The sequence below is a fragment of the Ornithodoros turicata genome, chromosome 7 (genome assembly GCF_037126465.1).
Source record: "Ornithodoros turicata isolate Travis chromosome 7, ASM3712646v1, whole genome shotgun sequence".
NCBI lineage: Eukaryota > Metazoa > Arthropoda > Arachnida > Ixodida > Argasidae > Ornithodoros > Ornithodoros turicata.
Window position 1 is genome coordinate 47,013,313 of NC_088207.1, and position 17,407 is coordinate 47,030,719.

The window sequence follows — 17,407 nt, forward strand, 5'->3', positions numbered from 1 at the left end:
TGACCAGCACGTGCTCCGTGTTCTCTACAGTTCCGCAAGTTGAACAGTTCGGCGATCCAACGACACCTATCTTATGAAGGAATGCTGCTGCGAACGGGACGTTGAGTCGCAGGCGATGGATGACGGACTCTAACGGCTTTGGCATCTTCGATGGGAGGCAGTAGGTGCAGTTGGGGTCGATTCGCGCGAGGAACGAGTGATTCATGGCGTCGCCTGCCCACATGGTTGTAGAGTGCCGATCACATAAGGAGGCCAGCAAGTACTTCGCATCGGATTGCGTGAAGTAGATTTTATGAGTAGTTCTTTTATGGTGAGCAATTCGAGCAGCCTGGTCCGCCCTCTCATTTCCACTGAGACCGCAGTGCCCTGGGATCCACTGGATGATGATGATGTTGTGACCTTTTGTTTCGGCAGAGTTGTATGCTGCGATAACACTGTAGACGACCGGCGCAAGTGAGGATGTTGTCGAACCTTGCATTGTTTTGAGGCCAGATTTTGAATCAGAAACATCATGAAACGGAATGAAAGTCTTTCGTTAGCATTTACGCGCGATACTTCCATTCATGTGCGTACATATATATCGTCGGTACATCTTCGTAAAATTCACTTTTACATGCACTCCGATTATTCTAGTAAACTCGAGCTCATGGTGAGATCCTCATTTGCGCGAGAGCTTTTATTTTCTCCTGGAAGTCCGAGTGTTCAGTGATCGCTAATGAGCTTGGAGCGCTGCTTTTTTTTTCTTCCCTCTCTCTCTCTCTCTTTTTTTTCCTCTGTCGCGTAATTCTCGTCGTGCCATTATTGATCTTCCACGGTCCTCGAGATCTGTTTCCCTTTATATTTTGTATTGCGAAGGGACTCGACGCGCGGCTTTCTCTCGAGCCTGTACGCCTGTTTCAATCATTTCTCCGCAATACAGCGCAAAGCTCCAATATCTTGTATGAGTGTCTTCTTTGCACCGCCGAGTGCGAAGAAGTTTGCGCAGAAAGTGGATAGGGAACATGGCGAAAAAACGACGCTTTGAGGAGACATCGGAGCACAATCCGATGCACACCGTGCGAGTTTAATTTTGAACTGGCGTTCCCGGTTACGCTCACGGGGCTCAGTTTCGCTCAACAGACATAACATGCAGAACTCAGCTGTTTGATGATGAAAACTCGGAATCGTTTTTTTTTTTTCGAGGTTTCTGTGGAAAGACTTTCTAGCTCAACTTTCAACTGCGTGCCGCCAAAGAGCTTCAGCTTCTTCTTTTTCCTAAATGTACACGCTTAGTGCAAATGACGATGTTCATCTTTTATTAGCGAGTTTTAGGAGAAGTAGAAGTTTCACGATAAGGTTTCCGAAAGCATAAGCCAAACGCCTGATTCCTTTGGAGCGGTTCACATCACGTTGCTGATATCTGATTGACTGACAGAGATACGGAGTCTTGAGTCAAAGGGCGCTCGCGATTTTCTAAAACCTATTGTTGCTAGTTTCAATGCATATCATGTACAACAACAACAGATAAATTAACGATGATGAATGGGGAAATTCGCTGTACCTCGAAATAAAGTGAGCGAAATCCCCACTGCAAAATAAACTATACAGCAAATAAATGTTATCTGACTACAAAATGCACAGTCGCGCGCGTGAAACTGCCAACGTCGAACTTGGGCTAACATGGACATACAAATGCAAAGATCGAGCTTGGACTAACCTAATATAATAAACTAACCAACGTGCTGTTCCGGCGTGTCCGCCCCGCTAAGCCTAACGACCGCTAAAATGTGACTTTCGTTCGCTAAAACGTCTTGGACAGATATCGCGAATTTGAGTGGTTAAATAGTGATGTCGTGTTTTTAAACACGGCAATCGAGTATTCTCGTTGATTTTCCTTCTGTGGAGAACGTGAATTTCGAGGTCAGGGATTTCGCAACCGGGAATATCGAGGTCCTCCCCGCTGTCAGTGAAGTCATATCATGTATACCTCCGCACTGATGGACGGATTTGCATAGCCTTACGAGTCGATTTCATATTTTATTTATACGGGAAGTGGAATTCCCTGGGCGGTTGAACCGGAGAAAGGCCATTTTGAAGTTCATCTCTCGAGGAGACCACTTGGTTTGTGCATGCGAGGTTGAGTTCATCCCTACGGATTAGGAACAGTGGAAAGTTCCTGCCCTGTTTCTTGTGAAAGACGAGTGCCCGTGGATGGTCTCGGAAAATTTAGGGTTCAATAACACGAAAAAAAAAAAAAAACAGCAACAAAGAAAAGCGCACCGTAATCATACCTATACAAAGGGCGAAAGCACTGAAGGCGTCTGAGATTCAGTCAATGTTGACCAGGGGAAAGCCGAAGCTTCTTTTGGACGGTTATGGAAACGTCAAAATGTCGCTAAAGATGACAGGATTCCAGTCCAGTGTAAGTTCCAAAGGGGAGGAGCATTAACCGCAAAAGAGCCCTCACGAGGAAATGAAAATTTCAGGATGGGCCTAGGGATTTTACGATGAGCTGAGCAATCCGGCAGGTCCGGCTTCAGCGTTTCATTGGTGAGCAATTGTCCGGTGACGTCCCCCCCCCCCCCCCCCCCCCCCACGGATACTTGGGGCTCACTTTCCGCAACGAGAGTGATCAACACTCGGAATAGTTTTTGTTCCGAAGTTTTGTCACTAAGCATATAGAACATGTATTACAGAAATTTTCATATTTTATAGATGATTACGCTCCTGATAATGATCGTGCACTGCATGCACATCACAGTGTCGGATCCCGGACAATTGCTCATCAATGAACTGCTCAGGCCGGACAACTGCTCACCACATAACCGCTGAAGCCGGACAATTGCTCACCGCCTCTTTCGCCGCACTTATATGTGATTTTATTTCTCGTTTATAGCGCTCATATACTTGACTTGCTATGTTAGCTGAACTTGGGTGATAAAGTGATCGAAATCGCCGTTGCAAAATAAACAGTTGTGAATAAATGTTATCTGACTATAAAATGCACAGTCGCGCGCGGGAAACTGCCAACAGCGAGCTTAGACTAACCTGGACATCCAAATGCAAACTCCGAACTTGGACTATAGCCTAATAATAAACTAACCAGCGTACGTGCTTTTTCGTAGTGTCCGCCCTGCTAAGCCTAACGGTCGCTAAAATGTGGCTTTCGTTCGCTAAAGCGACTTGGACAGACATAGAAAACTCGTGAGTTTGAGTGGTTATATAGTGACGTCGTGTTTTAAAACTCTGCATATCATCTTACGAAGCAATCGAACCTTCTCGTAGATTTCCCTTGTTTCAAGAACGCGAATTTCGAGATCGGGGATTTCGGAACCGGGAATATCGGGATCCTCCCGAGTCCCGATGAATATGACATGTCGAGGCAAGGTTTCGTCCCTCGCTGTCTTTCTGCGTGTGCTCCAGTGTGATAACGGTGATGGCAGAAAACACTGTAGGGACGTATCGCTCACCCATTTAGAGGATCGTTGCATGCATTCCACAAATTACACGCCATAGTTATCCCGGACGAATAACGACTTTTCTCAGCTCGGATGATGACCGGCAGCGGACTCCTTCCCATAATTGATCCCTTTACCCGGTATGCATCTTCTGCTTGCACGCGCTGTATGAATGCGCATTCAGCGTCTCGATGCATGTCTGTTTAGCGCATTGGGTACGACGCGCTTTTCCAGCAAATCGGCCCGGTTACACAGGAGGCTTTGATTCGACAAGTGTGGATTCGATACTCATCGGTCGTGTTCACTTAAACACGGGTGGACCTCGATATTCCCGGTTGCGAAATCCCCGATCTGGAAATTTCCGTTCTCGAAACAAGGAAACTCAAGGAGAATGCTCGATTGCTTCGTAAGATAGTATATGGTATAAGATGGTAGTATGGTATAAGATGGTATAAAAACACAGTGTCACTACTTAACTACCCAAATTCACGGGTTTTCGCGATGTCTGTAAGTCGTTTTAGCGAACGAAAGCCAAATTTTAGCAGCCGTTAGGCTTAGCGGGTCAGACGAGACGGAACACCACGTTATTAGGTTAGTCCAAGTTTGCTGTTTGCATTTTTCTGTCCAGGTTAGTCTAAGTTCGCTGTTGGCAGTTTCCCGCGCGCGACTGTGCATTTTATAGTCAAATAACGTTTATTTCCAGTAGTTTATTTTGCAGCGGGGATTTCGATCACTTTATTTCGAGGTACACCCGTAAACACGTCTCGTGAGAGGCAAATGACAGACTAAATCAACAGCACTGTTCCTCAAAATGTACAGCACGAAATTGACCAAGAACGTCGCCAACGGCGCGCCCTTGGCCCCAGGCGAGGAATCTGGGGGAAGGCACCGTAAAATTGGCCTTCAGGTGGGTCTAGCCCTTTCCGCGAAAAAATAGGTTCCGACCTTCGCTGCTGTCTCCTGGTTCGATTTAGACGTCCTAAACAGCACCCTGCAAGAGGGAGGAGGAGGAGGATGGGAGTTCCTGGTACTTTATGACAATGCAAAGCCTCTCTAATGGACGATCATTGTGGTCGACCTGTGACACAGGAGACAATAGCTGTGAAACGGGGACCCCATTGTCCGCAGCGCTCCCCTGCGGTTGAACCACTTAGGAGGGAGCACAAGCCTCGTCCCCAATTATGATGAGTCTCCAGTCGCACTGTCCACACACGCGATCAGAATGGCAGAGTGTGGTTGCTCCAGCTGCTACTATCCCGGAAAGTCAGGTGAGATACAGGTATCAATATGGGCAATGATAACATGACGGAGTGTGGGTGTAGATAATGTGTGTGCACACGTGATTCCGAAGGAAGGGTTGGATGGGGAGAGAGAGGTTACGTCTGCTAAACGGATTTCGGCATCGGGGAGCTCGTTTTAACAGATATTTCCGGGGGATGATCCGGTGTTATCCAGATTATCCGGTTCCGACATTTACCGAAATTTTAGCGTGTAGCGTTTTATGCGGAATAATCTCTCGAGACGACATTGTTCCAGTCACGGGTCCTATATATGCGAGCAAATGTGATTTGTTGTTTCCCGTATTTCGTTTATGGATTTATTCGGAACAAACAGCTTTCTTTTCCGTTATTTGTACTCACTGTTTCCCCTTGGACAAGCAAAACCGACAATAACTCCCGCCTCATCGCCATATTTCCAAGTCGTTGCAACTGCTTTTGCTCGTGTTACTGTTTTTCCACATGTATTTGAGACTAACATTATATCGCATATATACTAAATAAATTTGGCACGGTGGTTTTTGGATTTTTGGGGCACTTCGAACGTGAGTTTACCTGCGACATGGCCTGTCGTTGGTGGTAGCCAAGGTCGTGCTGAAGACTTGGAGGTGGTGGGTTCGATTCCTACCACCCACTGTGCTGTCTGAGGTTTTCCGAAGACTTTCCAGACAAATGTCGGCACAGTTCCCCCTGAAGTCGGCCCAGGACGCATACTAACCCCCCCCCCCCCCGCCGGCCCCCACTCCTTCCTGCTGTCCTCTCTCCATCTGTCCACATCTGTACGCAGCTCATAGCCAAAGTTGCTCCGCGGTGCTAACACGGAATTAACAAAAAAAAAAAAGAGTTCTGAGTTCAACGTTTGTGGGACAGACAGTGGTTACTGTGTAGGTGAGGCGCCTTGATAATCATTAACTTGTGTCGAAATGTTGTTTATTCGCGAAAGCCAAAGTAGGATTTTTTTCCCACATAGTCCGTCTCCGACGCACGTAACTTCTTCCGGTCAATTCCTAGCACGACTCAAAGGAACTCCCAGAGTTGAATTACGGCTTCCGCAAGAGAAACCCCGCAATGCTTTCGGACAAACTGCGCATATGGCTTTCATTTTGACCCATACTCCGTGACCTTCGTTCTCCGTGGAGGTTGGAATGTCCGGCTATGACCACGTTTGGGGACGAGCTTCCTTTTCTTTTAGATGGAATAATGGGGAGGAATGTGTTTCGGGAAAGGGCGAGGTTACCAGTTGAAGTTGCAACACGGGCTGACAAGTCGTATCTCAGGACGGTAAACGGTTACAAGGTCATTGTAACTTAGCCGTTGGCCTTGTGCCAGGCAACCACCGCAGAATGATACGGCCTCTGTGGTCTTGTTCTGCGGTCGCATGCAGTGAATTTGAGCGCTGATGGAGCACAGGGACAATCACCTCCTGTTGAATCTTTTCGCTTCATTTCCAGACCTAATCAACGTCGCTATGAAACCTGAACCGGATTCGCCCGAATCATCTCCACCTTCAGAGTCCCGTAAGTTCGGCACGTTGTGGGGATTTTATAGTTTTCGTGACAGAACGCAATATGTTTGCATTACTGAGTTTTAGTGCATTGTACGCTATCGCCTTTGCGTACGTAAGGGATAGCGTTGGTGGTTCTGCGCACTGCGCGAAGCTCTCTTTCAGCTATGGCCATGCGCAGAATCATCAGCGCTATCCCTTACGTACGCAAACGTGATAGCGTACGGCACACTAAAACTCTCTATATACTGTGTTACTGATAAGATTTCTAATGCTTTATGCGTACTCAATTTGGTGCTTACTGTAAAGAGCGATGGATAGCGATAAATAACGATAGGTAACTTCTTCCACGACATCCTTTCCGCAATCGGGGGGGGGGGGGGGGGAGGTCATCCAACACCTAACACGTGTACTAATGTACACACTCAAATCATACTAACACGATTTACTATATCTTGCTATGATAAGCAGCTGTCTCTCACAGCCCAGTCATGGGTGGTTAACCCGAGGAGCTTATCATCCAAGGAAAGGTGTAAACATCCGGCGATTTCTTCTGCTACACCGGAAGTGCCCTTGCCCAACAACAACAACAACTTTATTTGATGATGATGGTGGTTTCCACTTTTCTTTTCGTCTCTACACTTGGGGTATAGACCTTATTCAGCTTGTCAAGATATTGCAGCTTTACTGTGTCTTGGGTGATGATAGTGGTGGAAAAATACGGCGATGTGGACCTTGCTAACACACGCATATACAGGATGATGCGAAGCGATTTGAGGTGCCTAAAAAATATTGATTTGCGGTCAATAATGGATAGTACGTATTTATACGCATCGTGGTTGACTACCTGACCACGTGATCGGTAAATTCTAGTTGGCATCGGCGGCCGCTGAATGCTACCTGACGTAACTAACAGTCTGATACACACTGCACATGCATGTTTTAACGCGGCTCTTCGGGGCCACGGAATAGTTTTTTTTTTTTCGTTAGAGTGTGCCGAAAGCGCATACCTGATAATAAACTAACCACCATGCTATTCCCGCGTGTCCGCCCTGCTAAGCCTAATTGCCGCTAAAATGTGTAACCACCGAATCATCTTCTTCTTACGTACCCGAACGTTACTTCGACAGACATCCAAAATCCGTCAAGCTGAGAGGTTAAATATAATGATATCGGATTTTTTAAACCCGGCAAGTCATCTTACAAAGCAATCGAGCAATTTCTTTCTTTCGAAATGTGGAATTTCGCAACCGGGAATACCGAGGCCTTCCCCAAAATTTGTATTGTCCAAACGGCCGAGGACAGATTTCAATCTATAGCCCTTTGGGGTGCATGTCATTTGCAGTGCATGAGCATGTGTGTTGCCCGCTCTCCATCTCGATACACAGACCGGGGTTCAGTGGCATTTCATCGAACGCCATTTCGTCGAAAAATGGACGCTTCATCGAATGCCGTTTCATCGAATCGGTGGCCGCCGCTTTTTCTTGCGGCAACGTGTGAAATACGTAAAAGGCTCTCCTGACCTAACCTTGGTCAGGAGTCGATGAAACGGAAGGCGTTCGATAAAACGGCGTCGATGAAATGACGTTCGATGAAATGGTCGGACACCACAGACCGGTGCTGACCCTCTGAAAAGATGTCTCACCAAAAATCGCTTTTTGCAAGATGAAAGGCGTGGAATAAAATTTACCGCATGTACCGAACTGTTAAACAGACCACCCTCGGGTTTCCGTCAGCCACTACAAAACCCAATTACAAGCCAAGAAAAAAATTGGGGGGAGGGAAAACACAGTCACGTAATTACGACGGGATTTTCTCTCCTCAGCTGGCTTAACCTAAAATAACTGCCATCCCGCAAAGTGAAAGCCCGAAACATGTTTCCTCCCCCTCGCGTGCAAATATAAAGAGAGGGCAAATACAAGGGGGGGTTTGACGCCCGTGACCCGCTTTGCCGTCAGAGAGCGCTGTAACCAAACACTGGGGCCTTTTATTTGCTCACAAGGCGGTCACGTTACAGTGTCAGGAAAGATCCCTCCCTCCGTTGGGAAAAAAGCACGCATCACCTCCTGGTTTGCATGCACGTCGTCAGCTCCTTTTTCACTCGTCGTCTGTTACACGGTGGTTACACGGGCATTACATGCACTGGACCCGAGATACTATATCGAACATGTGTGATGTACAGGCGCGGATGCGTAGAACGCTGTTGATTGCATGGTGGTGCTGAGTTGAGTAACAACTATGACTTCATTTTGATTAGGGTGTTTTATCGCCACGCGCGATACTTAGCCTCATTACCCGCGGTAATTTGGATGAATATGTTAGGATGAATGTCGCAGTGGAGACCGAATGGGAAAGGTATTAGAAGTGATTTTAGGGCACCGCGTTGGTGAACTGGATTTGACGATGGACCTAGTAGTTTTGACATATAGTGAAAGGGCGAGAGTCTAGCTGATTTGGAGACACTGTGAGTGTGGTTCTGACCCCGAAAAGCTTGGTAGTATATAGGACATCGTTTTGTTTCTAAAGGACGGCGGCCGTGTGGGATACAAGTCCGAGATTTTTCAGCAGTGTCGGAGGCTGTCACGGGCCCATGGATACGGTCGTGTGTTCGGTCAGGTTTGGTCATATTGTGAACATTTCGTAGACAAGCGAAATAAATATTCTATTCAGGAAATGGAGAAAGGTGCGTTCCAGGTGTTCCAAGTCACCGCGACGAAGTAATTTCTACCTGATTCCTGAAACGAAACCTTGGTCTGCATTTTTGATCAGTGAAGAACCGCCTGTCCGAGTGACAGTCGATGTTGGCAGAGCGATCTGCCACGAAACTATTACAAAAAATAAATAATATTAATTAGGATTGTTCGTAATTTTATCGAATATGGCTATTGTTGCGTATTGTTCTTCACGACCAGCATTAAACTCGTCTTGCTACGCTAGCTTCTACTCCCTTAGACTCTTCACCATGATGATGACGATAGCGGTCGACTTCATGTCTTCTTTTTTTTTTACGGACATTATTGAACTATTTCGCTACGAAAACATCTTTTGCTAGCCCTTCTCATTTTCTTCCCCTTATAGCCCGTATTCCAAACACACTTACAAACCGGACAACGCGAAGTACCATTGTGTAGTGAAAGTGGCAGTAAAGCTAATCAAATATGCGTCCACAACTGAATACGACTCTCTCCCTCTCTCTCTCTCGCTGCGGTTGTCACACAAAGACGAGGTCTTCATTGAGTCGTCGGTGCGAATTTTGGCGCTGTTTGGAGACACACACTCTTCTTTGTGTGTGATCCTGTGTGATACGTGATATACATGAGGTGCCGGCAGCCATTGGCGTTCGTGCCCACACAATCGAAGATCCATTGAATCGAGTACGTTCCCTTCCCTCTGCCGACCCACTATACAATGCTCTTCCGTCCCCCTTACTTGGACACAGGGGTTCGCCACAATTGCGGTTCCCACATGTACTCTGTCTGTCTTGCATCGGTCTTCGATTTCGCGTGCATTTTTCTCGCGCTTGCTTTGTATCGTTTCACTTTGAAAACAGCTATTTTGCCGGCATATGCTGTTGCTTATATACCTCAGAGTATAAGTGCCGTGCGGTTTTATCGCATTAAAAAAAGTGCGAAGTCGATGAAGCAGAGCTCAAGGGCACTGCTACGCATAGCATGCGCGCGAGTCACTCGTGGTGGGAGTTGGTGAATCGCGCCATTTTGCCGCCCTTGTATACATTCTTAACACAGAACTTCACCACACAACACGCTGAATGGTAACCATTGTGTAGAATGATGCCATTAAAGCTCGAGTCATAACGGCATCGTTTGACTGATGGACTCCTGGTCTGTGGAACCTGTTTTGTGACGAGTAAAGTAACTGCATAAGTGTCACAAAAAGACGTACGTACAAGCGTACGCTTGTCATTTTCAACAAAAAGTAGAGAATGAGATTCGGAATTATGGTACATGATCTATACGGTGCACAAGCAGCCAAGCACAGAAGACAGACAGAGTCCGCTCTGTCTGTCTCCTGTGTTTGGCTGCTTGTGCACCTTGTAGGTCTATAGAGTGGCTGATTGATTGACCATAAGGGAGTATTCTCGTATTCTCTATTGATTTAGTTACTGGATTGAGTATATTATAAGAGGGTGTGATTTTGAGAAACGTATATACACCGCCTACACGGGAAGGACCTGTGTACAAAGATTATGTTTACTCCTTGCAATACGAGAACAGGTAAACCACAGTCTCATAAGCGAATAGCTTATTATAGGGAGATCTAACGTACGCTCTAAGAAAAAATGAGTAAATTGGGGAGAAAAAGGAGTATTTAGGGAGTAATTACAGCTTCCAGTTCTCGTGGACTGCAATTGCACCCCATTTTAGTCTCCTGGCACCGAAATTTACTCCCCAGCACTGCAAATAGTCCCCATATTTTGCATAAACATTCGTGCATTTACATGGTCCCGAAAGGTATACTAATGGTTGTGGTAATGCATCTATAGTCCCCCGAAGGACTAAAATTACTCTTCTCTCTCTCCCTCTCTCTTTTTTTTATAGAGTGTAGGGGGATGCGAAGGCAGACAGACGTGGTAGAGATTGAACACAATTAATGATTCCAGAATTGCGTAATTAGCTTTCATATTCGTTTCCTTGGCGTGTGTAATCTTTATATGACGACCAGAGTGATGTGAACTCATATTACCTTCGTCTTTTATAATGTTGTGCGCGACCGTTTGTGACGTTCAAACATTTGTTCCACGAGGCGTATGCGCGTTAGTTAGTTTGTTTATTTCGCTACCATCTATAACACGTTACACATCTAACGTCTAACATTCCTTCAACTATATACGTACCGTGCCAGCGTTAACGATTTCCGCATGTTTAAACGGAACATGAAACGAAGCATTCGCGAGAAGTAATCTACCTTGACAGTCGTGACACGCACAAAAATGTCTGTTGCGATCCTCGTGTTTACCGTGTGAAGCGAGAGACGCTTTTAAAAGATTCAAAGGCCTGGCGCGGATTAAGCGGGAGTGTCTGCATTTCCCTTTTTTTGCTTTCACTCCGGTCAAAGGCTTTGTGAAAACGCGGGGACCCTATTTAGACGACATCGGAAAGCTTGTGTGCGCATTTTTTCATCCAATTTGTGGAGCTAACACGGGCTCTTTCTCTCTCTCTCTCTCTCTCTGTGTGTAGAAGAACATACGAGCTGATTAAGGAGACCCTCGGTGACACAACAAAGCCTCTGACTCTTGCGCGTATGCGTAAATTGAATGTACTGCGGATTTGATTTGGAGTCTAATGGTTGATATTTTAAGGTATATACAGGTGTCCAGAAAATTTTATTTAAAGCGAGCGATAAAAGAGAAACAAGCGCTATACTTCTCAGCTTATACTAGTGAAGCAGTATATACCTGTTTCTTACTGAAGTAGCAGAAAAGTACCACTTGCTTTTCTTTTATCGTTCGCTTTAAATATAATTTCTGGACACGTTAGAGCAAACACTCTGTATAAGTATAGGCTATGTTGAACGGAAAGAACATGTGACGTTCTTCCGATCACTTGGCTTTGGTGCACTGCCGCATACAGTCGGCTTCACCGCATTAAAATTTAATCGGCGCATCACTCTAAACAGTAACTAAACACACAGAGACGGTTTAAAAGTATCTCATTTCTTGAGGAATTGTCGAATCCAGTCGTTTTGCATTCATGCGAAATGGGGGGGGGGGGGATATGTTTATTGAGAAAAAAAAAAAAAAAACAAGGAAAGGTTAGTCAGGCAAAGGCCGACTTGCTATTCCTTTCGTAAAGGAAATGGGCTGAGAGCTGATATATATGCATATAGTATATGCCTCTGAAAATGGGACGAAGTCTCCAGAATTATCGCGTCTTCAGGATATTTGGGGATCACTGCAGACAATCGTATTCTGTGTTTCCGTGTATAGATCGGTTTTAGTTTCAAGAAAATATTTTACATGATGATATAACTCACACAGCACACGGTATATGAACACACACACAATGGCACAATGGAGGCACAAGGGGATCGATACAGTGGGACTTCCATGTCGACATATTGGCTAAATCTTGAGTAGATAACCGAAACACACAATCCCACGTGTATATAGATAGATATACTTTTATTCCTGTTCCATTTATTCCCGTAACTTCAATGCAAATTGGCCTCCACCAAACACGATGCGCTGAAACAAAGTACTTCACCGTAAAGCACGCTTTGCCTCATGCCATATCTCACTGTGGAGATGACGACCTTACAGGCGCAACAATTTCTTATCTCTCACGTACTTCATTTGTTCAACTTTGTTCTCGGGTTCACATTCAGGAACCGAGACGAATCCATCTTTAACGTACAAGCATCTTGACCGCGATCTCGCATTCCATCCTATATACAAAGACATCGCGATATCCATGGATAGCCCGCTTGATCAATGATGAGCCAAACGCATCTCCGCATGCATCGAAACGGTATAGTCCATTTTTAACTCGTGTAGGTACATGTTTGAAAAATCTCTCCGTGCATTCAGGGATCATATTCTTAATCCGCAGCGCGCGAGCAAACGTGGCATCTTGTTTGATATAATCTGGTCTTGTGTGATCCCGACAATGTCAACGGAACATTTTTCTTCTTCTTTATCTGGCCAATCTTTTCAATTGACAAGGAGTTTAATCCCGCGGCGCTTTTTACGGGTTATATTGTGTATCGGATTAGTGAAGGATGGTTAAGGATTTTCTCCGAATCCGATCCGCTTAAGGTTTATCCGTGATAGCCATTACAATCTTTTCTACGGTGTGTTAGCCGTAGACTTATGTATCGGGTAGCTTATTGCGCCTATTCACACGTATATAGGTTTTGCGATTGTGCTCTTGAGCGGTGAGAGTCAGTGTGTAGTAGATCGCGGTAAGTGGCTTTGCGGTGGGAGGGTGGATTTGTTTGTTGTCACACTGAGATGTAGGATTGGAAGGGGGTTCATCTAGGCGTTCTCTATGGTGTACACGCATTATGGATGAGGCTATTGTTTTTGTGAATCCGCGATTGATTGGTAGCAGTTTAAATAGAGGGCGTGTTTTTATAAAGCGCGTCCTGGAAATGGAATGGCGCTTTCTTTTTTCTAAAGGTTGCTTCCTTTAGATGAGATGTCGCGATCGGCGGTTTCAGGTTGTCGATAGCTTTGTTAGTGCGTGCAGAGTTCTTCCTTGTGTTCGTTTTTTTTTTATTATTATTATTGCGTGCGTTGAGTTTGTGCGATAGGATCGTTTATGCGTATTGTCATTGTGTTGTTGTGTGTTGTCGTTTTTAGTATGATGTGTGCTTTGTACGAGCTGATGCCTATAGAATGCAATGATCCCAAGTACATTGACAAACGTTGAACTTGTTCCGTCTGCGCCGCGCATTCAAATGAGTACCTCTGCAGAACGGTCGGGTGAACGTCCAGATCTTTTAAAGTGAGCGCACGAAGATGACGTTGGTATAATTAAAGAGATCGTCGTCCCTTTGGGCAAAATGTTAGGCGGTTGAGGCGTCTAAGAGGCGTTCTCCGGGAAGCCACCCCGTGGAAGGAGTCCTGATGGGTCCCAAGGGAGCGGTGGAACGATCCCCTCGTGGGTGACGTCGCACGGCTGTTGGCAGCTCGAGCTGGGGTCGGGCTCCCGCGTCGGCCAATGGGGCCCTTCGCCGCGAGGGCGGCCCCTCGGCCTCCTTTCCCGACGCATAATGCGCCATCTTGGAGGCCCCCGACTGCCGCCGAGTCTGCTCCACGATGGCCCGCTTGCCGCACGCCGCTAGCTACTCTGCACCGACAACATCGAGCGGCGTTTCTTGGTTGCCTTCGGGTGAGACGTCTTCTCGGTGGTTTTCTTGACGTCCGCGACGTCGCGACGCCAGCGCGACGTCGCCGTAATCCAATTGACTGGCTTATTATCCTTTCGCCAAAAGCTGGCAGCAAAAGAGGCGCTTAAAGAGATCAAATTGGGAAAATTCCATTTAAGAAGATAATTCCTGGCGGGTTGCATCGGGGAGCGGAGGCGGTACCGCGCGCGCGTCCTCCCCTCGCGGCGGCGGAGGGCGGTGCATGCGGTGTGCGCCCCTCGCTGTCGCGTCGTCCGGCGCAGTCCCTTTCGGGCGCTGTTCTGTGCGCTCACACAAAGTGCTGTGTACTGCAGGAGTGAAGCTGGCGTTCCAACCAACGGCCGGGTCCGGCTGCAGCCCGTTCTCGGCGGCGGGGTGTCAGACGACCAGTGCTGCCAACATGGCCGCGGCTGCCTACCACCTCAAGTCTCCGACGGCGGCCTACCCTGCGGTCAACGGTCTCGGCCTGGCGTCGTCGACGGTCGACCTCCTCCACCCCGGATATCCCGGTAGGTCCCAGCCCGGGGCGGGAGCCCCTTTTATGCCCAGCCCTCTCCAGAGCCAAAGCCGATTACCGCGTCGCTTTGACGGATGTTATGTGCTTAGCCGAGGAAGAATAATTGTGCTCCTCCTCGGCCGCTCTAATACGCACTGAATGGGCTCGTGGAATTAGGGTAAACACGATATTTGAATTAAAAAAAAAAGAGAGAGGAGGGAGGGCGTCACCGGTAATCCCCGGTCTTGCTTCTGCTGTCGGCCCGTTAATGCTATTTGCGATCCGATCAAGGTGTCTTAGCCCTAATCACAAAATCCCCAAATGCGCTTTATTTATTGAACGACCCTTCTTATAAAAGAGCGGACGCCGTCGGGCCGCATTCTAGTTTGGATGCCTGCGTCTGGATGGGTCGTCTTTTCCGTGTCGTCTCTCTCTTTTCTCTACGGGTTTCATCGGGACATATCCTTATTCCATCCCTTGGATAAGCGGTGACTTCGACCTTGCATGCCGGCATGTGCATCGTCTTGTAGTGCCTCGGAACTTCGCCCATATGTGTTGTGCGACGGATATTTCAAGACAGCACACATCGAGGAGACCTCTCGAAGCACCAGTCAACAGCAACCCAGACCTACATGTTACATAACTTACCCGTTTCGAAAGCAAAGCGCGTCGTGCAGATATGCGTCTGATTAGTACGCATGCGCCTAGCCAAAGGCCGAGTTGACTCGTTCGTTGCGTCTACCGTCCACTTGGGGCTACGTGAGCCGCGTACCAACGAAGTCGAACCGAGCCGCTTTTCTCTATATCGTTAAACTCGCCCGTTGTAATTCTGTTGTCGGGGACCCGTCACGCACGAGTGTCGTAAACGTCACGAGGCCCTTTCTCTAATTATTTAGAACTCGTAAATTTTTCGGCTTGTTCCTTACAAGGAGTGGGAGATCTTTTTTCGGCGTTTTTCTTTTACGATTTGTTCCGAGAGGTGCATGGTCACGCTTCGCTTATCTCGCAAGGGAGGCGGAGATTGTGTTTTCCAGGGCCTTGTGCGCGAAACTTCGCGGAGTCTGACCCTTCATTGTGTGCTCAGCCCGTTGATATTGTAGTTCTTGCGTGTCAGAAGGCCTGTATATGTTACGGCGATATCCAATACACTCTATAAGAAAAGAAACGAATAATTTTAGTCCTTTTGGCGACTACATGTTACCATTAGTCCCTAGGGCGACTAAATGCGCGGAAACTTATGCGAAGTTTAGACATGTTTTCGGTGTGCCAGGGAGTGCATTCAGGGTCAGAGGACAAAAATGGGGAGTAATTGCAATCTATGGGACTAAAAGCTGTAATTGTTCCCAAATTTACTCGTTTTTGTCCCATCAGACCGCGTGGTATCATAGGAAGAAACGGGAAGAAACATTGTAGGTCGTTCCCTTTAAGTAATTAATGCCGCCTGCGTTTATTTCTGTGGCTGACATCAAGCTCTTATGAGGAGAACGTAGAACATCGGTTGGAGCATGCAGAGCTACTAGAGGACTATGGTGGTTTTAAAAAAACGAAGAAAAGGAAAGCCATATCCCCGTCTGTAGAATTATATCGCATTTTCTGTTCACACTGCAGCACTCAATACTTCGTACGTATATGTATTGGAATCGCAAAAATGCACAACGCTGTCGACGTTGCTCCCCGTTAAGCAAAAACTGTGCCTCATTCTGCGCGACGAAAATATTCCTAGGTATTTCGATGCCAGAAGTACATCGTGACCGTGTTACGTGAACACTCTGCGTACTTCTCTGGACGGTCGTTTAATTATCTATAAAATGTAGAACTATCCATCCTATCAGTGATGTCGTTGTCGCTTGACAGCTGTACAGAACCATAAAGTAGAAAATTGCGTAAAGTAGTGTTATAGTAACCAATTAACAATTGAAACGTCCTTAAACGTCCTTCTTCCCTAAAATTCGACGTGCCATCCCTTCCGAGACGTTCCTTTATGGTTCCCGGGTTCTAAGAACCGTAAAGAACTCTAAACAACAACAACAACGACAACAACAACAACTTTGTTTTGGTTGAAGAACAGGCCTAAACCAAACCGGTATAGTGTTGCTAGTAAATCGGATACGTAGAAAATTTGTTCTGAGCAGATGTCACCGGGATGCACTGCGGGAACAAACCTAACCAGTGAAATTTCGCAACAGGAAGTGCACTCTAAGGAACACAGGAGTAATTGGAGAGTAGCTGCATCGTGACAACTATTAGCCCCTTTCAGGACTAAACGCACGAAATTTTATGCGAAGTTTAGGGACAACTAGCAGTGCTATAGGGAGCAAATTTCAGGGTCAGGCCACCAAAATGGGGAGCAATTGCAATCGTAGGGAACTATAGAAGCTACAATTGGCTCTAGATTTACTAATTTTCGTTTCTTTGAGCGCAATTTATTCTCTAATACCAGCGGTCCGCTAATATACCCGCTGTGGGACTTGGAACCAATTCTGCGGGAACGCGGGGTTGGTTCGGGAACCCCGCTGTATGTCCCAATGTGTCCCAATATGTCCCTCTATAGAGGAACTCGTATACGCCTCAAAGCTGCACAACCGTGTGCGGTATACGCGTCATTCTGTAAAGCATCCGCAGCATCAGCATTTCTCCGATGTATTTGACGGGATGCCGCAGGAGAATTGCAGCTTGAACATGCGTTCCTTTGCATATCGACAGCAATATGCTTCTTCCCCTTTTTTCTTGGCAATTACAGATCGACTTGCCTTTCCCTTATGCCCTTGTACCAGAAGGGACGTTTCTTCCGCCGAAGATATATGGCAGGTTTGCCAAGTGTTGT

The 17,407-nt window shown here is 46.7% G+C and overlaps 1 protein-coding gene across 9 annotated transcripts in view; it reads left to right on the plus strand.

The window, feature by feature from the left end:
• LOC135401310 (homeobox protein OTX2-like) overlaps positions 1 to 17,407 on the plus strand; it is a 108,525-nt gene that overhangs the window by 58,634 nt on the left and 32,484 nt on the right. For 3 of the 9 annotated variants that reach the window (XM_064633632.1, XM_064633633.1, XM_064633634.1), the window contains exons 2-3: positions 6,166 to 6,231; positions 14,402 to 14,596. In XM_064633632.1, the coding sequence (XP_064489702.1) occupies positions 6,183 to 6,231; positions 14,402 to 14,596 (244 nt within the window). In that variant the 5' untranslated portion in view covers positions 6,166 to 6,182. Of the gene's footprint in view, positions 1 to 4,628; positions 4,706 to 6,165; positions 6,232 to 14,037; positions 14,072 to 14,401; positions 14,597 to 17,407 lie in introns of those variants that run through there. The other 6 variants (XM_064633636.1, XM_064633637.1, XM_064633639.1 and 3 more) reach the window with 3 other exon arrangements.